This window comes from Labrus mixtus, chromosome 4, assembly GCF_963584025.1.
Source record: "Labrus mixtus chromosome 4, fLabMix1.1, whole genome shotgun sequence".
In the NCBI taxonomy this organism is placed as follows: domain Eukaryota; kingdom Metazoa; phylum Chordata; class Actinopteri; order Labriformes; family Labridae; genus Labrus; species Labrus mixtus.
This window is the reverse complement of record NC_083615.1, coordinates 6,807,552-6,831,374: the sequence shown is the minus strand read 5'-3', so window position 1 is coordinate 6,831,374 and position 23,823 is coordinate 6,807,552. Positions and strand designations below refer to the sequence as shown.

At 40.0% G+C, this 23,823-nt stretch overlaps 1 protein-coding gene across 1 annotated transcript in view; it reads left to right on the top strand.

Moving 5' to 3' along the window:
- The first annotated feature begins 241 nt into the window (after positions 1-241).
- Positions 242-23,823, top strand: part of megf11 (multiple EGF-like-domains 11) — a 75,725-nt gene continuing 52,143 nt past the window's right edge. Inside the window, exons 1-5 of the mRNA XM_061035450.1 lie at positions 242-449; positions 17,234-17,386; positions 19,360-19,474; positions 22,638-22,739; positions 23,156-23,256. Coding sequence (XP_060891433.1) covers positions 19,368-19,474; positions 22,638-22,739; positions 23,156-23,256 — 310 coding nt within the window. The 5' untranslated portion in view covers positions 242-449; positions 17,234-17,386; positions 19,360-19,367. The remainder of the gene's footprint in view (positions 450-17,233; positions 17,387-19,359; positions 19,475-22,637; positions 22,740-23,155; positions 23,257-23,823) is intronic.

Genomic DNA, 23,823 nt, shown 5'->3' with positions numbered 1-23,823 from the left:
TTATTTTTTTTCCAGGTGTCCTATAGGTTGTGCACCCTTTCATGTGTTTTAATAATTCACAAGGAGTATTGTAAGATTTTGTTCAAAAGTAAACATTGTGTTTGGAGTAGGGATTGGTGATAGGATGGGCTGCAGGCCGGGTGGGTGGGGGCAGCCTCAGCATCAGCGCTCATGACGTCACCAGAGTTTAAAGTGGGCCGCGCTTCACCCAGTGAAGTAGAGGAGAGAGAAGAGAGAGGAAGCAGACGGCGGGTCCTCTCACTCACACCTGACTTCGCTGTGTGTTAAAACTCGCCGGTTTTGAACTCCACTAACTACCTGCGACGTTACCTCACTGAATTTTGACTTTTCATGTTCTTGGAACATGGGAGACCGTCGTGTTGCACAGTGGACCCGCTGAACGCTGTTTACCTGAGGGTGATAACTTTAAATCTCAAGTCTCCTGAAGGGTGAGTTCAAAATATTATTTTTTTTAAATTTTTTTTTGCATAAAAAGGGACAAATTAGGCTTTATTTATTCGGCATGAGGATGCAAATTTATTCTGAAGCTAGCATGCCAAAAACTGTCCGCACTGCTGAACAGCTTTGCAGATGTTTGTTATATGACAAAAGCTGCTTTTTCAAATGTTTCATGTTGTGTTGTGTTGTGGAAGCGGCCCGCAGTAGGGTGCAGGCAGTCTACTGCCGTTTGGAGAGCTAGCTGTTGGCTGGTTGATGTGACAAATTGTGCTTTCTATTTAATTAGGCTATTGGCGAGTCTATCCCGTGGAAATGTGTGTGCTGTGCCAAAGAAAAGGGCTGTATCATCTGGAGAGTTTTATAATCCCCTGTAGCAATGTTATTGTGCTTTATATGCTTCTCAGCCTATAAGTTATGCCTAGAAAACTATTGTTTTAAGAGATTGAAAGGCTTGTAACAGGAGAATGACAATAATATTGAAGGATGCATTTCACTTAACCTGCTTCAGTGTAAGTTATTTATAGCCAAGCAGTGGGTTCCCTGTTTCTCATAAGTTTGACAGCCGATCCATCATTGGGTCCTTTTATAAAATGTAGCATTTGACATTAACATTGGTTTGAGTCGGTGCCTGGATGTTACTGCAGTGTTATTAAATGTTTCTCAGTCTGAATTTCTTGATGGTCATTTTCGATCGTTTTGTGTCAAAGTCCAGGACAAGAAAAACAATCCAGCATCTGTGATGGACATTTCGAGTCAGTCCAGACTTTAAAAATAAAGAAATGACTTACAGCTCTGTTATTTCATTTCTGAACCACTAGATGACAACAGAGTGCAGGCTAAAGCATCTGATTAAACTTGCGTCAGTCTATCAGTCAACGAGCAGAACTGCACCACGGCTTGTTAATGAAATCATTACTGCTGTTGATTTCCTTTGTGGAGAAATAAACAGACTGAGAATGCTTTTGTAGAATCAATGATTATTATCAAATCACTGGCAAATACATAAGGTGACACTCACACACACACACGCACGCATGCACACACACACACACACACACACACACACACACACACACACACACACACACACACACACACACACACACACACACACACACACACACACACACACACACACCCTCTCTTATTTGAAACAGCTGGAGCCTTACAGTAGATGCTGTTGTTTTGCTCTGCTGGAGCCGCATACATTGCAGCCCAAGCCCTGCACGACTTCCCCGCATTACAGCAATTTGTCATAAAGTCATTTATCATAAATGTACTTCGGCATTTCAGCAGAGCAGATTCTGTTTTGACCCTGAGAGCCTGACGCTGTGTTTACACTCAAACCATGTTTTCAAAATGAAGATTTTTGCATTTGAATGCCTTTTTGATGATTTTCTTTAGGTGTTGTCTTTTGGGAATACATAATGGCTAACCTATTTAAAGTCTTTATTTAATTCCAAATCCTAATGTGCTATATTGTATTACCCCTTTTTCCCCAAAATAAAAACAGCACATCCTCATGCAAAAATGAAAAAAAAGAACTCATCCAAACTCATGTTAAAAACTGTCAATCAGCGTTCTCCTTTCTGTGAAGAAGTTTGACGATTAGTTTCAAAATCACAACTATTTTTTAATCAACTGTAGCATCAAACAAAGCAATTTGTGAAATCAGACCATGGGCCGCATGTTAGAGAATGTGGACTCATTTTTCTCACATTGTTGTTTTCTTTTGTTTATCTGCTCCCTGTTGCTGAAATGTAGGCTCTGAACGTCTGTATCTTCAAAATGTCAAGTCTTCCCATGCATCGAAAAAGTCTTTTTGTAACAATTTGTTGCTTATAGCCCAGTGTGTTTTATTTTTTATTTCAAGTCAGGTGTGTTGTTTTTTTGTTCAGTTTTCTTATTTGTTCAATTAGTTGATGATAAAGTGCTCTTGGGACAGTACCATCTAGTTAATGAGCCTGTAGGAGTTGATTTGATCCTGATCAAGTTTACAGAACGTTTCTTTATTCCACTGATTAATGACGATTAATAATGTATATGTTTTCTGTACACATTCAGATTTATTTCTGTGGTCAAAAGGGTATCCTCTTCACAAACACATACAGTGGTGTCAATGTGCCATGGGGATGGCATACACTTGGAAGTGCTCTTACATGTTTAGTGAGCTCTAAAGTTGTTATAAAGTGTCCATTTACTGAAACTTGTGATCTGTAGGTGGTGGTTGTATACTTTAGGTTGTCCTCTAGGGTTTAGGGTTGGTTCAAGCTGTGATTTCATATAACTTTTTTTTTTTTTCCAGCGATGAGCAGTCATGCAGCCAGAAAACAAATTGATACTCATTTCAACTTCAGTGGCTTCCAACCCAGTCACTTCAAAGGCGACTTTTGGTGCTCCGATGTTGCAAATGCTCACGTTCGTTGTGGAGCAGACACATTTTTTTTCCTAATTTTCTGAGCTCTTCCCAAGCGACAGATCCTTCAAGGACACATAAGTGGCTTGGGCATTTTTTTTAGTTGTTGTGTTTATTCGCTTTACAGTTTGTTAAACCATTCAAGTTGAAATCCTGATGTTTGGCTCAGTCAATACGTTTAATTAGAGCTGATTAATGGAAGAGTGTGGCTGTGGAAGGAAGACAGCTTTCTCACTGCACAAGGACACGTTCTTTGGCAAAGAAAAAACTGCTTTCCATGGTAGGAATTTAAATGATCCATTCCCAATGTAAACTACACACCCTGAAAGAATATATCAGATTAATGTTCAATACACTTTACATTTCTTTTTTTATTTGGAGGACACACTAATTCATAATTTAGCTATTCAATAAATGCAATGACACTTGATGAGTGGCTGCATTGCACCCATGAAGGTTCAATAATCTTTTAATCACAGGATGCATCGTCACATGTGCTAAACTAGTTTCTCCCTCAGGACAGATGTGCGGTTGAGTTCAAATATGAAGGACGTAAAGCTAGGCCTGCCTGCATGGTATGAGAAAATGATTCAATTTGCAATAACATTGTTCTATACTGCAGTTATTATATTGTACATGCGATAATTAACCAATTTAAAAAGTGCATATTAGCATGGTTTGAAAGCATGGACATTATACCCAGGGCTTTATTTGAGAGGTACATGTACTGAATGAGAAAGCATCGCTTGCTTAGGGTTAGGGTTATTATTTTTTATATTTATTGTGACTATTTCGATGTGATAACAATAACATTTTCATTAATTGCGGCAACCTCTGGTGTTGAAAAATAAAGCCAATGTGGAAGTCCAAAAAAAACAAAACTGTAGAAGCTCTGGAAGTCACATACACACCCATTGAAATTGCTCATTCTTACAGCAGAAGTGAACATGTTTACAGTCTGGTATAAAAATGAATTTAGTCTGAGTGGAAAGATGGAGAGTTAGTTTGAGACAGCATTTCCAATATGGTGACCGCCATAGTCAGGCTTCAAAGCCCCCCTCAGTAACCAATGGGTTACTTGACTGAGACTACGTCGTCCATGTTTATATCCAGTCTATGATTGAAGCAAAATAAATGAATTTGGTCCACTTCACAAGGCCAAATCAACGTAATCAGCTCAGTGTTATGAACCTTTTACAACTACATTTCGACACCTCGCTGTACTGTAATATTTCAAGGCAGACTTTCTTTCAGAGTTGGTTGTTTCCAACACTGTTCGCTGTCAGAGCCCCTCAAAAGTAACAGCTCCAATGACCTTTATTCTGCAAATTAAGCTGTTTTTGCTCCACGCTGACTGATAGATCTTATTATTTCAGCAAAAGTGCACTGAGCATTGAGCAAATACCCCGGAGCCATAGCAACTACATTAACTGAACATAATGAAATCTATGGAGGCAGGACCTGGACTTAGTTTTACTTCTGAAAGCTGTTGCATTTACATTTTACCTGGCTCTGGAGAGGCAATAAAAACATTCGCAATAAACCCACCTCTTATCTCCTTCTCCTGCATGTAAACAAATTTTGGATTCATTCTATACTGTGTTCTTTTACTGCAAAGGCTGGCTTGCTTAACTCCTTTTTGTCATGCTCTCACTCTTCTTGTGAGTCTACATTATGGAATCAAATCATGGTCGTGCATGTTTTGCTTCACAACAAAGTGCAAAGTGATGCTAAATTTTTAAGGCCACAAGCTTTTGCTTCTAAAACAGCAAAGCTGGCAGGCATTGAAAATTAAGAATCTGCAATTTAGATTCAGCTTCAATTCTATGTGAGCCGTCCCAAAGGTCCGACCATGTCTGCATCTGATTATGCTTGCATGCATTTAATTAATAATTCGACAATGCGCGGCATTGATGTCGGTCAGCCAGCGCTCTGCAGGGGAATAGATTTCCTGAGCCTGATATCCAGCCACAGCCTCTTAGCAAGGAGCAGAAACGATGAGCTCAGGCAGATTTCAGATACAGGAGCGCCGGAGTGGAGCTGCGTTAATCCCCCCTCCCTCAGGTGCAAGCGCTCCTGGGGAGGAAACGCCACGGACAACCGCTCCCCATCGATGCTTGGCTGTTCTCTGATTAATGCACTCATCAGTTCTTTTCTTGTTTGTTTTAATGACAAGCATGTCCCTGGTGGGAATCTAGTGACTTTTTGCAAATACTGCTGATGCATCTGCTTACACCTGCCACTTTTTTTTCTCTCTCTCTTGTCTTGTGCATGGACCGCTGCCATAAAGCCCGAGTCTTTTGACATGAGCAGGCTGTCAGTTACGGTGCAGGGAACCACACGACACATTTTCCAGCGGAGATACAGGAAACACATGAGCTGAGGAAATGAGCAGTGATAAGATCTCAGCGTGTTGGGATGTGTTGTGCTCTGTTGATAAGGCTATTATTCATCATTATGCCTTAGACAGCAAAAACGCTGCTCTCCATCCCAGACATACACTCTTTAAGCAGTTTACTCACTGCTGTACATTTGAAGAGTTGTACAAGCTTCTATTCCTAATTACTGTGGAGTTTGAGAATGATTTAATCACTTGTTTGGACTGTAGTGGAACCAAAAGTGTTCAGTGAGCATATTAAATTCAGGCTGATCTTTTTCTTCTGAGAACTGAGGTTGTTGAGCAGATGCAGAGTTGAAACATGGTTCTCCCAAAAGCTGTTCTCTCAGAAACATGCAGAAAATGAATATTTAATGTTAATTTGAAAGCATCAAAAAAGGGTGTTGGTTTTAAGTAGTTAAGAAAACCAGTTAAATGGATTTTATTTAGTTTGTGAAAGTCTTCAAAAATGTAGAAGAGGACTCTTGTCTCTTGACATTTGAGGATTATTTTCATGTATGTAAAACAGCTTACCTTTTAGTCAAACACATATGAAATACACCAGTTATGTAAAATAAATGTGTAAAATGTAATTCTCAATACACACTCCTGTACAACTGAGGCGAAAAAACTCAAAATATTCCAGCATCTCGAGGTTCAAACTTTGCATTGGTTCTGTTGGGCTGTCATGATACCATGAATTTTAAACTTCGATATGATCCTCGAAAAAAATCTAACGGTATGGATACCTGTTCTGATACCACTGCCACAAAATATAAAACCTAGCCACCCAATATTAAGCACATTTTATGTTAATTACCCCCAAATTACAGGAATCTCCTGAGTAATACCCATTGGCAACGTTTTGGTACCAAAACATTGCCAACAGAATTGTACAATTTAGACAATGCTTTCTCTCTTTTTCGCTTGGCAGCCTCTGGTTACAAATATAACTCAAGAACTGTTTTTCTTTTTTAAGCTTTGGTATGTTTTGACACTATCGACCATTTGTAAGTTTGTATTGTTTCCTAACACGTGGTATCAAAAAGTATTGAAAATGTACAACCTTAGTTGAAACTTCCCCCCTTACTGTCAAGCATATTTGAAATGACATGTGGTGACCGAAGAAACATCTGTGTGTGAACTCTTTTTAAACGTAAAATTAATTTCTATTAGTATAAAACTAATCTTAAAAAACACTTACTTGAGGCCACAAAATTGTCAGGCGTCTTTAGAATAAGAACATCGCTGAGTCCTTCATCTGAGTGACCTGGTATTTATTATTCACATTTTGTATAACACATTCAGGAACATGATCAATGAGTGCTGATCATCTCTCTGACAGATGCAGACAGGGGGAGAGTTGTGGTCGTGCCACATTTGGCTGCCTATGTTTGATTGATGATTTAAGTGGACAAATGTGTCAACGTGCTCAACTGTCCATTAACAGTATGATACCTATAAGTGTGTTACGTTGCCTCTGGCACCTTTCAGAGAGTGGCTAGATATAGTATTTTTTTCTCTGCGAGTGTGTATAAAGTAAGTGCTGCTGATTTGTGTAGAAATACAGAAACTGCTTTCTGCTTTCTTTCATACACTCTTCTGCTCTGTTGCATGGATACCTGACGTATAAAGTACTACTGCCACATCTCCACCACATGCTGTGCTCCTCCTGTTTAATAAACGTTGTAGATGCATCTCAGCCTGTCTGATCGTAGCCAGCAAACTCTGGCCTGTTTCCAGTGTCTATAGTGATGGATCTTTGTGCTATCAGTGAGGCGCTTTGAGCCCTATAACATAAAGCCCCTGCGCTTATTCAGCACCCGGGTACCTCGCTTGTGATCAATGGCCAGCGGTCAGGACAGTGAATGGCGCACAGATTGAACCACATCTGGGATTTGGATGCTGAATAACTGCCCACTCAACAGGGGCGACTCATGAATAATACACACGTCCCTGCCGAGTGTCCCATCTCGTTTGGCCCCTTACTGGCGATGCTTTCGCACTCAGACCTGTCCAGAGAGCAGAGGGGTCGGGGCTCTTGGCACCCCCGGCAGTAGAGGCAGCATCCGGCAGTCTTTCCTGCTATTGCTGCAGCTGACATGGGAGAAGGAGGAGAATAATAGAGGCTGAATTTAAGGATGTAAAATTGTAACAGGCTGAGGAAATGTTGCTAAAAGTACAGACATTTCAACTGTGGATTGGTTGGTGTTTTTTTTCCGTACAGCACAAGGTTGTAGGTTGAGATGAGAAACAACATTGTGTGCACCTTTATGTTGTTATGTTTATTTGTGTATTTTAATGTTTATTCTAGTGCTAGTCTAGCACACCACTGAGATCCGGATACTGTTTCAGCTTCAACAGTAGGAACCTCTAATTGTAAAACTATGGAATCAGTTTTGTGAATTGTTACTGTAGCCAGTCTCTTCAGTATTGTAATGATTGTACATCTAATTTCTAATGCCTTTGAGTAGATTCTTGTGTTTAGTGCGAGGTTTTAGCCCTAGTCTGTCCAGTCAGTCAGTGATGAAAGTTTATTCATAAAGCAGGCTGTGGAGAGGTACAAGCACTCCTCTCTTTTGTTCCTATTTTTTTTTAATGCATTCTATCTAAGTAGGCGTATTTTGCTCAAGTGGATTCAAGGACATTTAAAAGGTCATGGTGGCAAAAAAATTGGGCATGCATCTTTAATGCAAATTCAGTTGATGGGAGCTCTCGTTTCACTAAATTGGGATCACCTGGCTGCAGCAAAGCCCGCTTTAACATGCTGCAGGAGCACATTTTCAGATTAAATAATCATGATGATAAGTCGTTTCTCTTTCAGTCATTGACTAGACTTAATCCAGAAGGTTAATATGCTACACCAGCCCCGCGAGGAAACCATTGATCTAAAGAGGAATGAGAGATGTGCAGTTTTGATTTGAAAATGAAAAGTTAAAAATATCTTTTTTTAAAATTGGTTTTATTGAAAAAGAAGTGCCTTTTATGTGTGCATGCAAAATAGCAGTAGGGATTGGCCTGCACTGGATTGATTAATAATATAAGAAACAATTATAGTTGAAAGGTTACTGGGTAAATTTACTCAAGGACTGTTGGAATTACGAGTTATTGTTGGTAATTTATTAAGTGAATCCTTCCCATGGGAAAATAGTTAATTTTTCTGCTCTGTATTTATCTTACGAACACAACCAGATCTACAAAAGATGAAACTTGTGGTTCCAGCTTCACTGGTGAACTTTTATAATAAAAGGTCGTTCTATTTTTGGTTAACCATCATGTGTCAAATGTTGGGAAGTCCACTTAGGATCAGTGGCGGTTCTAGACCACTTTTACTGAGGGGGCCAAACAGGGGTCAGTTGTTTTGTCAGAGGGGAACATTAAACCCAGGTGAAAAATAGACAAAGATGATCGCTTTAAAATACAAATATATATTATGCCAAATAAAAGCGCACATCATTAAATACCACAACATTAAATACCATGATTTATATTTGTTTCAGTAACAGTGTTTAATACTAGATTGTGAGTCCAGTTGTCAAATACTGTGTTTGTGTTATTAGGGGTGCTCTTCCTTTTGGAGGGGTGGCCACAGGGGGGGGGACCAAGCTCAGTGTTACAGAGGCACTAGCCCCTGTTGGCCCCTTCCTAGAACCGCCCATGCTTAGGATACATTTCCTCTCTAAACTTTAAGATGTTTTTTATTGACTTTAAATCATTTGAACCAATAACACTTGTTAAAAGTTTGCTTTTTTTGTCACACATTTAGCATCTAAAGACCCTAATATAAAGGTCACCAGATTTATCATGAGACCTTTTGAATGTCCTCCAACCACCAGGTTTACTAGATTTGAATAGAGTAGAAGTAACATATAACTACTTTATTTACACATGATTCCATAGTATCCACAATCTAACAAGGTTTGTTTCAGTAATTCAGTAATATTTCAGTGCAGGGGTTGTTTACGATCAGGGAAATTCCCTTTTATTCTTTCAGATATTTTTGCTGATAATACTTCTGAACTTTTAGCATTAAGAGTGCTTCTTCATATTCTGATCAGAACACAAGTATCTTTTACATTTTCTTGACTGTATGAATAATGTCAACTTCAGTGCCTGTGAGAGCTCAGAGGGTTGTCTGCAAAGAAACCAACGGGCACGGTGGCTGCTCCCCCCCCCCCCCCCCCTCACCGTCTACTTCACACACCGCTTACCCTGCGACATTTGGGACGAGTTTCTCACTGCTTGGCTTCTCACATCTTGGACACTGACACAAAATAAATGAAGACACAAAGAAGACACAAGGTTCAGAGTTGGAAAGGGTTGGTGGCTGAGGTGTGAAACTATTGGGCTGTAAAATTGCCCTGGCAGCCGTGCTGTTGTTTCAGCAATTCATGGAGAGCCGCTCTGCTAGCGTCCCTATACCTGCCTGCTCAGTGTCTTCTTCCCTCTACCTTTTTTTCATTTGTTTTTCTGTCCACACACTGCCTCTGCTAAGTTTTGCACTCTCCCTGTTACTTTATAAAATACTGTAATAGCCATCTCAGCTGCTTGGTATGCATGCGTGTGCTCCCTTGACCAGAGAGGCAGAGTAATAGAGTATTTCAGTTAAGTCCCCTTGGAGGGGGAGAGCAAAAGGTTCTACAGGCTAATATTCGCTCATTAATTTGTCCTAAGAAGTCCAACTGCTCTCCAGCCGTTCTCATTACTCGCAATCAGTCACAGGGTGGCTAATTGTCTGTGTGGGGAAGGAGCGGGGAGGAGCCTGACTGGAGCTTCCTCCTGGAAGCGGCAGGCGGCCGAAGCTGGGCCGTGCAGAGAGGACAGACGTAGCGCAGAGGGCATCACAACTCATTTGGCCGTCTCTGTGATGCCTGGGGTTTGTTATTAGAAGCATGTTGTGAAACATAGTGACTGTTCTAAGCAGAAGAGCTATGTGGCATCAGGAACATTGTTGTTTTGGTTCATTAAAAGGTGTTGTTTCACTAATTAGTTTCCTACAGAAAATGTGGGCCTGAAGCTTATAATTGGTGACATGTTTATGGCTGTAGATTCTGTAGATGAAAATCCAAATCCAATTAGTTACAAAAAAGTCATAATGTTTTGCACGTAGGACAGCTCATAATAAAAAGAGGGCAGAGCTGCTGAATGCCCTTTTCTATTATCTATATTTGATGATCGTGTTTACTCACATTAGTTTTAAATTTCCTGCTCTTTCTTTGAAGCACTTCTGAACAGATGGCTCGGCCAGCTCTGCTGCTCTCCTCCCTTGTGTCTGATTCTACATTCATAAAGCTAATGTTAGACTAGATTAGTTCCTCTGATGTCCGTGAAGCGAGTTCTTATTATTGCCTGTGGTTGCGAGGGGGTAGACTGCTGCCTCGGAGCGGCACAGGACAGTGTTTGTCTGCTTCGCTAGGCTGCAGAAAGTCTTTGTGCCCAGAGTGAAAAGAATAAAAGTATGAGGAGGAGGCTCCCTCCAATGAGCTGTGTCTGGTGTTGGCCTGCCCCGCGGTAAGGCAAGGTTATTCAGATGAAAGATGGTGTTGAGATTAGTGAGCCCTGCCTCAACGCGTGAACGTCCAGCATGCCGCACTGTGTGATTTATGAGAGTCGTGATATCAGCGGTCGCCACATGAATAAACCATGTGGCCAGAATTAAGCTCCTGTTAAACGACGCACAGCATTTTCCCAGGTGTCTTAAACTCCGAGTGGAAATCACAGACAGGAAAGTTGTGTTGTTGATGTTGTGTTAAAGCCATCTCATGAAGTTGAGGAGATACCAGTTTTACATCTTCTCTGAGGACTTTACTGAGGTGGCTGGGAAGTGCAAAACAAAATGACAAAGTGTGAAACACTTTTACGAAGCTTGAGACAAATTCACAAACGACGAATGTATCAAATGCCGGAAGTGATTGAGTGAGCGTTCAACTAGTTTGTTTTGGCAGAAAGTTTATCTGTGTGACTGAATGATTTTTTTCTCCATTTTGTGAGACCCTCCCGGCTGAGACAGTTAACACGCAGTCTTTCTGTCCAAACAAACCACTTGACTGCTCACTCAGTCACCTCCTGCTCACTTTGGTATATTTACTTTTCTGGAAGATTCTGTCGTTTGTAAATTTGTCTCATTTTTTTATTCCTTGGTAAAAGTGTTTTGCATATGCAATTTGTTTTCTAAATTATTAATATGTTTTCCAAAATAATAAATTTGTCTCAAACTTCGTAAATGTTTCAGACTTTGTAATTTTGGTTTGCACTTCCCAGCCACCGTACGTTCCTAATCACTGATAACTGCCGTGATGTTTGCCGTGCTTCAGCTGGGCGTTACAAGTTCATGGTGAGAGAATAACTTAACTCCAAGCAACAACAAATTAAATACAACCAAGTTGAAACAGTCTGACTAAATTATGTATTTCTTTCCCATCATTTATTCAATAACTCAATCGCTTGTTAAAATCTAATTGTTTTGTCTTAGAGTGTCCTCCTTTTAAGAACATCCAGGGCTGCAGCAAATTAATGTTTCAGTGATCTGAATCTACTCATCGGTGTAAAGTCTGTTTTACAAATAAAAAAAATATGATCATCACAAGTTTCTCAAGGCAGACATGAGGACTTCAGATTGACCTTTTTTGTATAATCTTTAACTCTACTTTTCCATTGATCTTGTTTGTCAAGTTTTTGTTTGACCAATCAGTGGACAGCCAATTTCCTGGGCACTGTTTCTTTTTTCTTTTTTTTACATGTTTGAACCTGAAAAGATACTGTATTTCTTGACATTGTTGCAGCCAAGACTCATTTGAAGACTGACTGTAAAAATGTGCTGGTTTCATTTTTAGTTCATACCTGCAATAATCAAGATTGAGGCTTCACATAATGAATATACATAATAACTTTTACTAAAATAAATAGTGAGAGGTTTAATGTATTATGAAGAGATATGGTGACTGAATACTTCTGGAAAACTCAAACCTGTAAATATGAATGTTTTGAATACTAATGAATTATTACCTAAATCTTCAGTCCTTCCACTTCATCTTCACTCTCTGCCTGAAAATCAGGAGTAAAAGCCCCAGGGCTAAAGGAGGATGAGTCCTCTTCCTGTCTTAGATAAAATAATGTGAACTCACTATGTCCTCTGTCCATAGAAATTAAATGAACCACTGATGTCCATAAGCAGAGCTGATCAGTGTCACAGTCTCAGTGTCCAATCTTAAGATTGAGAGATTTGAAAGTTAATCCTTAAGCAGGATCCTCTCAAATTATTTCAGTGTAATAAAAAGTAAAGTACCCAGGAGTGGATTTCCACTAAAACCAGGTATGAGACATTGCTGCCTTGGCTGCACTTCATGCTGTCAGCATTAGTGAAACTCCCATATATGCAGCGACAAACACTCACTGGGGCTTTATGACTTCAATACACTCGGTGCCAATTCATGTGTCTGGCGCCCTTAAAGTGATGTGTGGAGAGGAGTGAAACAAGAAATCAACAGAAACCAAGACAAATGAGATTCCTTAAGGTCAGCACACAGAAAATTTATGTTAAATAGTTAGAGGAAATATTTACTGAAATATACAAGAAAATAACTTTATGGTATTAAAAAAATTCACTCAAGCTACAATACAAATGATCTCCAGACACCAAGGCTTCTTAAAGTAAAATTAATAAACCCTCTTGTGTAGAAAGGTCTGATTCCAAGTGCTCTATGATTTTAACATGTTCTGACTAGTCAAGGTTGAGCTCAACATGCAAAGAAACTACTTTCAGATACATTTACTAAAGTGAAAAACATGTGTTTGTTTTCCTCTTTAATGTGATGAAGGTTAGGTATAAAGATGCACAAAGTAGAAATACTAAATTTCCTTTACTGACACCAGGTATGGGACTAAATGTTGATACTGCAATAAATTGTCACCCTGACTGGTGTGATGCAATTATCGAATCAATACCAAATATTGATATTTTAATAAAAAAAATAAAATAAAAAAAAATCTGATTGCCTGCCAATTTTACTCACTGCGTAACTGCTACATGATTCTCATGGCGGCGATGAGGGTAACATAAACGGAAGTTAATTGGCCAAAGGAGGTGACGGCAGGATCATTTTCGGACAGGGGTTGAAAAGAAGATAAAGGATGAAACATGACAAGAGGGGAAACTCCAACCAGTGAATGTAGTGACTTAATATATTAATCTTCCAGTTACCCTTTTAAGGGACATTTATATTCCTTAGTAAATTCAATATTGTGTTGTATCATTATATGATTCTTGCACCTATAGGTACATAGTTGTCCTTAGGTACAATACTTGAGACCCTTCAGCACAGTTGAAATGTGCCTGAATACAAGCTGCATCTATTCAGTTTTAGCGTTTGGTAGCAGCACTATTTCGTTTTGCACCATTTTCTTGCTCCGTTTGTCAAAAAATCAGTGTGCCCCCCGACTTGTCCTCTTCCCCTTCTGGCCTCTAACACATCACACTCTCACATATGTGGCTGAAGCCAGGGGGATGCAGTGTCTATGATGCACCATGGCCTCTCTAATGAGGCCTGACTCTTAATGACTCACAGCCCGCAGCAGCAGACAGCGACGGCCAGCAGCAGGGCTTATCACATTGGCACTCTGCGCTGCGCGGTTACACCTGTAACCTTTAGATCACTCCAAATTAGCCTGCTCCGGGAATCCTTCAGTAGTGATTACAAAACAGATCAAGTGGCCAGAAGAATTCTCATAAAAATTGCATGTGAGGCTTCTGCTTGAATTTAGAGGAGAGATAACGGGCAACGACATGTCGCACACAGGAGCCCACATCTGATCAGGCATTCTCTCTGCCGCTTCCAGACAAGATTGCAACAGCAAGCCGTGTTTCCATTGACTGGTTTCCATTATGCAGATGTAAATTAACACAAGCCAGACCAAACTGAGCATTGTGATAAATGAGCACATAGTTCACTGAGATGAGCCTGGGAGGCAGCTGGGATCCATAGATGGGAGGTGAGCTTGTGACTTGTGCCAGTCAGTCATGCATGCTGAGCATCATTCATGGCAGAGTGCAGGTGCTGGTCAGCCAGGGGACAAGGTGCTTAATTGCATTGCACTTTAATAAGTCACACACTGAAGACACATGGCTTTAATCATGCAGATGTTTCTACTGATGGCCAATACTCGGGACATGGGTGTCTCATTAATGCGAATGTCTCTATCGGATACTTGAGATTCATTTTAATGGATTCAAAGATTCAGAAGTCCTTATCCTCACATACACCTGAACACTAAACCCGGAGGCTTGTCCTTTGCTCTTCTGTCTCTATCAATAGCCAAGAAGTTATTGCTAATTCAGCATTTTGTAGATCGCAGCGATTTAGAGGGTTTCACAGCATCAGAATTCAAGGTGGTGAGGAACAAAGATGAATTAATTAAAGAGAAAAAAACAGTCTCTGAAGAACATTTAGTTTGGTGTAAATGAACACATTTGAAGTCAAAATTGAAACAAATTGTTTTTTTTTTTTTTTGTTGTTGACCACAGCAGATAAAGGGAGGAGGCGTTCAGGAGAGACCCAAGTGATAAGCTTCATATTGATCCTACTTGTGAGTCTTATACAGTGCTCTTTGTTCACACTTGCTGTATGCAGAATAAACAATGAGCAGGACGTCTCTGAGACCCAGTGAACCGTCATAAAAAGTGTATTACATTTTGTCCTTTTTTCAACACTGAAATGTTAAAATCCACGCTACTAGAGGACAGGTATCTGTTCAGGCAAGACAAATATCAAGAGTTTCTTGTCCTTGACATTAAACTCTGTTCCACTGACACATGCTGTGCTGCGCTGCACAAAGATATGAGTGTAGGTGCTGTGTGGCCAGATATAACAGGGTAGGAGTTAAGATTGAATCTGTGATAACACGACCCATTAGGATTACATGGACTTCAAATGTTCTAAGTGTAGTCTTGATGTTTTCTTGAGATTAACTTTCGTTTATTTTTGGCAAGGATTGTAGGTATACATCATCAAGTATAAGCTCCATTGGCAACTTAACGTACAGCCATTCCATTACGGCTAGAACAATGAAGACAAACGAAATAACATCAAATCTCCTTCCTCATGGGTCTTCCTCAGACGGAAACCTATCGGTGTTGAAAAAGTAACCCAGTTCCTTGAGTGTCCACCTGTGACTGGCTCTAAAAATCCAAGACCTCGATTTACAGCAACGATGTGTAACTTTTCCATCTTGTAATAGTTCAACAACTTCCAACAGGCAGAATAGTTTCCCTCTTATGTCCACAGATCGCCCCGGTTGTCTGCTTATAGCAATATGTAATGTTGGCAGCGGGCCGCGCTTCTCCCACTTTAAGTGCATATGGCTTTACAGCACTAGCCAGTTAGCCCATCAGTGCAATGTTTGATACAATGGCTGAGGGTAAGAACTGTAAGCTGAGGCTAAGAGACGAAAGAGGACGGTGAGGGATGAAGCCAAGAAGAGAAAAAGAATGTGACTTAGCAAGAAGAAGAGTGATTTATGAGATGGGGAGTAGTGGGGAGACATACCAGCACTGTGTTTTTTAACAGTGCAGTTGCACTCTTGAAATCTTCAATTGGGGTCAAAGGACACCAAACCAACTTCCTACATGTTGTTGATTTTTAGTCCCGTGTTTAAAATGTCCGTTTTGAGCTGGGGAAGGAGCAAAGAGTAATAAACATGTTCACAGCCTGGTGCAACAAATGGTTTTGGTCTCTGTAGCTCTTTGTTGATTGGGAAAAACTGAACAGGAATGATTGTATTTTTAAACTGATCCCATTATATTAAAGAATAAGAGTTTTGTATGCATTTGCATAATTAAGGAAGTACGACAGGGGAGGACCATTGTAGCGAACATGCCCAAATAAAATCATGTCGTAAAAATCTGAAAACCAGTTTTCGAGCACAACTTGTTCTCTGGATCCCTGTTATTAAATCTCTGTGTTTTTGAATTAGTCTCTTGCTGGTTGGTGGGATTAGACAAAAAATCTGTGTAAATTAAGCTTTTAACTTGTTCCCTGATTACTACAAACAAATGCATCATGTCATCGATAAATACGCAAATCTGAGGGACCCCATTCATTTTAAGACATTCTTTGGTGGTTGGTGGTTCATTGGAAAAGTCATATTAAAAATAATCCCATGGAGGTTAAAGGTTGGAACTTCCAACAAGACATTTTAGCTCTGTGAAAAAAAAGTTGTATTTCCTTATAATTTTTCTGCAACAAACAAAAGGAACAGAATAATCGTATTTGTTAATAGAATAAACATAATGAGAAATCCTCCAGGCATATGTTGCCCTGTCCACCAGACTGAGCCTTTGTAACAGTTTACAAGCAAAAGAAAAAAAAAAAAGAAACGTTGAATAATTTATGAAGCAAAGAACAAAAGCAGCCATATTATTTTGTGTGTTTGTGTTACGTCTTAATTCAGAATTCACAATGGATGAAGGGCAGAAGAATCTCAAACCCGCCCTCTGACCTTTGGGAGGAATCATTAAGAGCAGTGTAGAGAAAGAGAGAGATGACAAACACATCAATGTTTTGTTCACGCCTGCATTATCATTGTGATAACCCTTGTGTAGGCTTAGTTAATGAGTACAGATAATGTGAACTTGTCCCATTGTGGACAAGCTACTTGTGGTGTTTGAAGTGTGTACAGAGTTCATTATATCCAGTCCTCTTGAGTTAATGTAGGCTTTTATCCCCGTGTGTAACTTCAGCGCGTCCATGGAAACCAGGTAGGAGGGATGCTGAAAAATGGGCTGAAAACTATGTGGTCGGATGCGGAGGCTGTGCAGAGTAAATTGGTCTTTCAAGAGCAGCTTTTGTGAACTTTCCCCCTGTTGAGATTCTTGATCCCATAAGAAATGTATGAGTTTGTATGCGCGCATGCGTGCCAGAGCAAGCATGGAAGCGTGTGTCTTCTGTGTGTCATCATAAGCTCATTATTTTTCCTCTCTCCCACAGATCTGCGACTTGTCATCACCTCTCACAGGGAGTGTGTGTGTGTGTGTGTGTGTGTGTGCAGGGGCACAGCGGCACTTCTGTCACTTTGTGCATCCAGAGCCCCCTCAGCCTCACAGAAGAAAAAACCCTGGGGACCACAGGCTGCAAGATTAGGTGAGCTTAAGGTCACAAGCCTCTGGCTGCCTGCTCTGGCCACATATTCAAAACATTTCTTTTTTTTTTTTATCACTTCTTGGCCTCCTGTTTCAAGCTTACAATTGATTTTAAAAATGTGACATGACAAGTTTTGAGGTATTCCACTTTTCCCTTTTTGCCGTTCTGAGGACTGAGGGTGGTGGTCTAATCACGGGGGCAATAAAAGCTTTCAAGTCAATCAAGCAGAGTCCCTTTAGTATTTAACAGGATTGTGGCGGGGAGGGGCCTGAATATGAAAGCAGCCCTTAGCCCTTAAAACATGTGTGTGTCTTGATTAATCATCCTGTTAAGGAAATGAACACGACTTTAACCTCTGCCTGTTCAGATGAACTGCTACTTAGAGGAAGTGGAGGCCTGATTGATTTTCCCTTCAGATGTGAGTGAACTACAAGCTGCTATCAATGCAGAAGATTAGCTGAACATGTGAATGCCTGTGTTATTGGATACAGTCACTCAGAAATATTGAACACACACTCTTTAACACACCAAAGCATATGCAGAGCGCACACAACCAAATGTTTACTGCAAACATACTATCATGTATGCCTCTGACGTTTCATATTGAGCAAAAAATAAATGCAAAGACAGGTCACATCTTTATATTTATTTTCATGGTTTTTTTTTATACAACAGTGTGTGTGTGTGTGTCTGTTCTCATGTGGCAATGTCATTCAGATTCTACACAAGATACAGTTATGTTACCGCTAATGGTATCCAAGCATTAACTTCAATATGAGATATGTTGTATGTCAGTCAAACACGTGTCAACTGTACATCCTTTATCTTTTGTATTTGCTAAGGTAAGACCTGCACATGTGCTGAATCCATCACTGTCATGTCTGTTGATCATATGCGCTCTTCCTGTGGCTCTGTACATCTAATGAAATATCCCTGCTGGCCTTTACAAACCAGCGTCTCTGTCACTGTCACAGGGAGGTGTCATCTTTTTGAAGGTCTTATTGAAGGAGAGCAAATGCTTAAGAAGCAAATGCATATCTTTAAAAAAAAAAAAATCCTGTTTAAAAAAAAAAATGTCTTAAGAAGTTTTTAAAACATGTACTTGCGTTTGTGGCCAGGGTGGGCAATAAAGTTTGATACTGCACTTTTTTTGTTTCTATGAAGCTCAAACTGACTGCAGCTAGCTCAACTTAGCATAAAGATTGGAAACAGGGAGGAAGCAGCTTGTCTTGCGCTCCCACAAGAGCTCTTTCTAGTTCCTCTTAAAGGGCCTTCAGTGTAAAAAAAAAAAAAAAAAAGATATCCTCTAAATTATCCCAGAGCACAGTGGGAACTTTCTCTATCTATCTTCTGTTTCCTCTCCTCTCAGGAGTTTTTAACTGAAGTTAGAAGTTTTAAGACAGCATCACATTTAGCCTCAGTTTGGGGTATAGTTGCCCCTACGTCTTCTTACAGTTCACTCAATTGAGCAATATTTTGATGTTGTGGTATTTTACATATTACATTTGATAAGCAGTTTTGTATGTGGATGTTGATGTTTGAACTGTGATTCTAACTGTTACAACTTGCATTATGCTAAGTTAATGTGGTGCTAGCTGTAGATTTTTTTTTCCCCACATATATATGGTGTCAATTTTCTCCTCCTCCCTAAGGCAAGAAAGCAAATTATCTGTGTCCAATTTTATTTGTCTGTTTCTTCAAAGGTGCATCCAGAACAAACATCGGAAATGTGCAGTAGCTTTAGAAGACATGATACAATTTCAGGGATGTCATTTTGTGTATTTTGTGCATGTCCCTTCAAAAGTAACATAAACTAAACTTAAAGTCCAACCATTTCTCAAATGCTCTAGCCTTGTCACAGAAACTACTTCAAAGTTTGTTTCATTACTCCAGGTACTTCCTAAAGGTGGGCTTCAAATAAGTATTAGCAACAACATGTTCCTTTTCTCTCCGCTCTCCTGTCTCCTGCTCAGAGTGAAGAATGGGGTTATCTGTTGCCCTGCCGGCCCTTCTGCTTGTTCTTGGCTTGACCACTAATGTATGGACTCTGAACCCAGATGACCCCAACGTCTGCAGCCACTGGGAGAGGTGAGCATTATCCTCTTGTATTTACCACAGCACATTATAAACTTTTATTGGAAGAGCAAGCACTCTGGATAAGCAGCACCAGCTCCCTCCACTGACGTTGTCAATCCTGGTGCTCGGGATGTACCTGTTACAAATGCTCTTAACTAAAGTTCCAGATCTATTTTCAAAGTCCATACAGCAGTATCGATCCCACACAGCGCAGGTCGCCAGGCAGCTGAGAGATGGGAGGAGCTGTAGCCTCAAATGAAATACGCAGGCAAATTGATCAGTGTGCTCTCATCCCAATCAATCACAACATGGAGCCTGAATAATTATTAGTTGTGCTGGGCACTGTCACTTATGAGAAATAAGCAGGAATAATTTCTGCCCTCAATGCAGAAGGGAGGAAAGAAAGCTGTGAAGATATATTATCTGGATTATTGCCTGACCAAGGTGAAGGTACTTAGGGATGGAGGTTCCACCTTGTTGGCGTCAAAATGAATCCTTTAGCTGAGCTGTGTTCATGGCTTTGAGGTCCTCCAATATCCTCACACTGCCCCTGGCTGAATATATCACCTAAAAGCTCCTTTCCACTCTTCTCTTTGCATATCACAGTTATTGTATTACTTCGAGCAGGACTGTATCCACTGACCCAACCTGTGTGCTGTTACTTTTATTTCTCATGGAAATGAAAATCTGTTATCAGCAGTGTTCTTTACTGAAATAAAGGATCTGAATACTACTTTTATTAATAAAGTGTAAGTGCGAAAATGTAAAAAATACAATATATATACATATATATAACCACTACAAGAAAAGGCCTTGCATTTAAAATGAAACAGAGACAGGGCAAAAGTACAAACTTTTTGCAGACTAAATAATTTTTAAAAAGTACAAAAAGTAGCCGTTCTAAAAGTACTTTGAGAACTTCTTCCCAAGCAAAGTATCTTGTTCATGATCAGGATAATTTTATTGAATTGGTTATTCATGAATCGATGTTTTACAGTAGCACAACTTTGATATTGCAACTGGTAGAGCTTGAGCTACTTTTGTCCACTTTATACAGTTTAGTTCATTTGAATAGTTTAGACCAGTGGTTTTCATCCTATGGACTGGGCCTCTCCAATCGAGTAAAAGGAGGAATCTAAGCTGATTTCGGATTAAGGGGGTCCCTGACCAAAGATTTACATAGTCGAACCTTGATCGTTAGAGTTTGCCTGTCGTCGACTGATCATTGAACGCCTTTTTTTGTTGTTGCACTCATTGATCCATTTTCTCATTTGCAACATAAGAGATTAATCACACAATCAAACTATTTGTCTTCTTGACTTGGAATAACAATTTATTTTATTCTAGGACATGATCAATCCATTTGTCTCGCCCATTTCCCATACAGAACGGGCCGTCAGTGTGTGTGCGCGGATTCAACCATCACAACAGCCACATCTGTCGCATCTGTCAGAAAACTGACAAACAACAATTTCTACTGTCTTTTGACTCACCATTTAAAGATTTACTGTACTCTACTGATCATAAATGTCCAACAAAATCCTGTGAAAGATTAAATCCAAACACATTACGACGTTAAATATTTGGAGAAGACAGGCACATCTATGTCAAGTTAGACATTGAGCACCCCCATATAGCTGTAGTGGAATGATTCTTGTGTTCAACTGTGAGACTGGCAGTCAACTGAAGCTCTTTTGAACGAATAGTCGTTATAAACCAGACTTAAATTTATACTGATGTCTTTCATATGACCTTTTAAAGTAGATCAGCAATCAGAGACAGGATTGTTTTTATTTGTACTGTCTGACAAAGGCTGCCACGGGGTAAGTGTCAGACGAAGTGAGATGCAGCTTGCTGCTAAAACAGCCTTTGTTTATATTTTCCACAGCAGAGAAGCAAAGATTCACAAAAGTGATATATGTGACTGTCAAGGAGAAGCAGGATAAGATTTTCCTTTCAGAAACACAACTTACTCCACAGGGGGCGCAATCATCAACTCAAACTGAGAGATTTAATTGGACAGAAATTTGTTTTCTATAATATTTTTTTTGTTATTAGTTATTAGATTTAGTTTCTTCTTATTGCCTGAATAACTCTTATGTTAAACTGCTCATGTTCTGCAGCATTATAATGACCTTTGTGTATTTTCATTTAATATTTTCTTTTCTTTAGGACTTATTAAAAGATAGATATCCCAAAAAGATAATCGGAATACAGATTTGTAATTAAAGCTGTCGGAGAAGTAAATTCAGCCAGAAGTATATTTTCCCTCTGACATGCTGTGAAGTAGAGGGATCAAGTTGCAACTCAACTGCATCCACTCGGGAGTCGTCACGGTACCTGAATTCCAGACTTCTTAACTTTGATACCATACTTCTGACACTAGTAAACATCAAATGATTTCGATACTTCGATAATCGGATCGTGGGTTGGCGGCCTGCCAGAACAACCCCCCCACACCCCCTCCCCTCCCCACCGGATTGCTGATGGACGGTCTACCTCCCCCCACCCCCTTGCTCCCTATCCCTCTTCCTGCATCTTATCCCATCTCTCCCCCTATCCCTTTCCAAGCCCGGCGCAGTCTAGACCTGTGAAGGCTGTTTCGTCATGAGCCGGGGATCCGGCCGAAGATTTCTGCCTTTTAATAAGGCAGTTTTTTCTTACCACTGTAACTTTTGCTGCTTTGCTAAAGTGCTCATGATGGATAGGCCGGATCTTTGTAACATAGCAATAAGTAAGGTCTTTTACCTGCTTTTTGTAACATAACAATGAGTAAGGTCTTTTTACCTGCTCTTTTGTAATGTTAACAGACAAAGAGTAAGGTATTTTATCTGCTTCTTGTAAAGTGTCTCGAGATAACACTTGTTATGAGTTGACGCTATACAAATAAAAGTTGATTGATTGATTGATACCTGTCATCATGGCAATTTCTTGTTTTGATATTAACAACAATGTGAAGCAATGTATATGTATGCATATGTACACTCAGGACAGTGCTCTCCTCCTTTGGTTTAAAAATATCATTAAAGATCTGTTGTTTTAGTTTTTGGTACCTTTTTGATTCTATCAATAGTTAAAATAACAGAGAGACTTTATCTTTTCAAAATGTGTGGTTTCAAAAAGTTTGTTGTTGACAACCTTAATCCACTGTTTATTTTTCCCACCTGTCTTTCAGCTACGCTGTTACGGTCCAGGAGTCCTATGCTCACCCCTTTGACCAGATCTATTACACCAGATGCACCGACATCCTCAACTGGTTTAAATGCACACGGCACAGGTACATCTGAAGAGTCTCCTTATATGTCCCCAGATTTGTGTCATCAGCACCCTTTGCTGTCCCCCAAAACCTGAGCCAAGTCTATGAAGGCCACAGTAACTGTCCTTGTTAATGTGACTCACAGTGAAGTGGTCAAAGCCAGGATGCCTTTGACTCTAATCATCTCATTGTAAAATATTTAATTACTCCATTTATGGTTTATAGTGGGCAGACTAAATAAGTCTAGACTAAATAAGTACACAGAGTCACCTCACAAATACTGACTTTTACACAGTTTGTACTTTTCTCTCTCCTTGTTTTACTTTGAAAAATGGCTAATGGAATTGTGGTGCAGTTTACTTTTACCCCTCCACCTGACCTTCACAAATGGTCACTTTTTACCTCACGTAGCTGTCTCTGTGTGTCTGTTTTTCCAGGATCAGCTATAAGACGGCTTACCGGCGGGGAGTGAGGACCATGTATAGGCGCCGCTCACAGTGTTGCCCTGGTTACTTTGAGAGTGGAGACTTGTGTGTTCGTGAGTATTCCCTTTTTTTTTTTCTTTTTAAACTCCTTTGTCCTCCATGATGACATTTCAGGCTATGTCTGCAGAAAAGGAGGAAATAGTAGGATTGATCATTGCGGTGGGTGGCTCTCCCCCCTCCCGTCACCTCTGCCTTCCCTACTCCATACTGATCCTCTTTATATGAACACCCAATAATACACCACCACTTCCTCCTCCTCCTCAGTCAGCATGCAGCCACCCATGTGAATTTACTAAGTTTCAGATGATTGAGCATGATTTAACAAGCAGGCACAGTATTTTACACCGCACAGTGTTCTTCCAGGCAGAGTAATTTAATTGAAGTTGTATAACAATGAGAAAAATTAACGAGCCAAGAGGGCCCAGGTTACAGACTGAGTTGGTATAGCACCCTCCATAAAACCACAGCGGAGTTCAATAACATAAAACGAGCCTTAGCCGTGAAAATGAGACTGTAGCAATATGCTGATAACAATCCCTCACTGTCATTTCCACAGCTTCATTTGTGCATTGCCTTCTATTTTGGCTCATGCACTTCAAACTGAATATCTTTGCATGTTG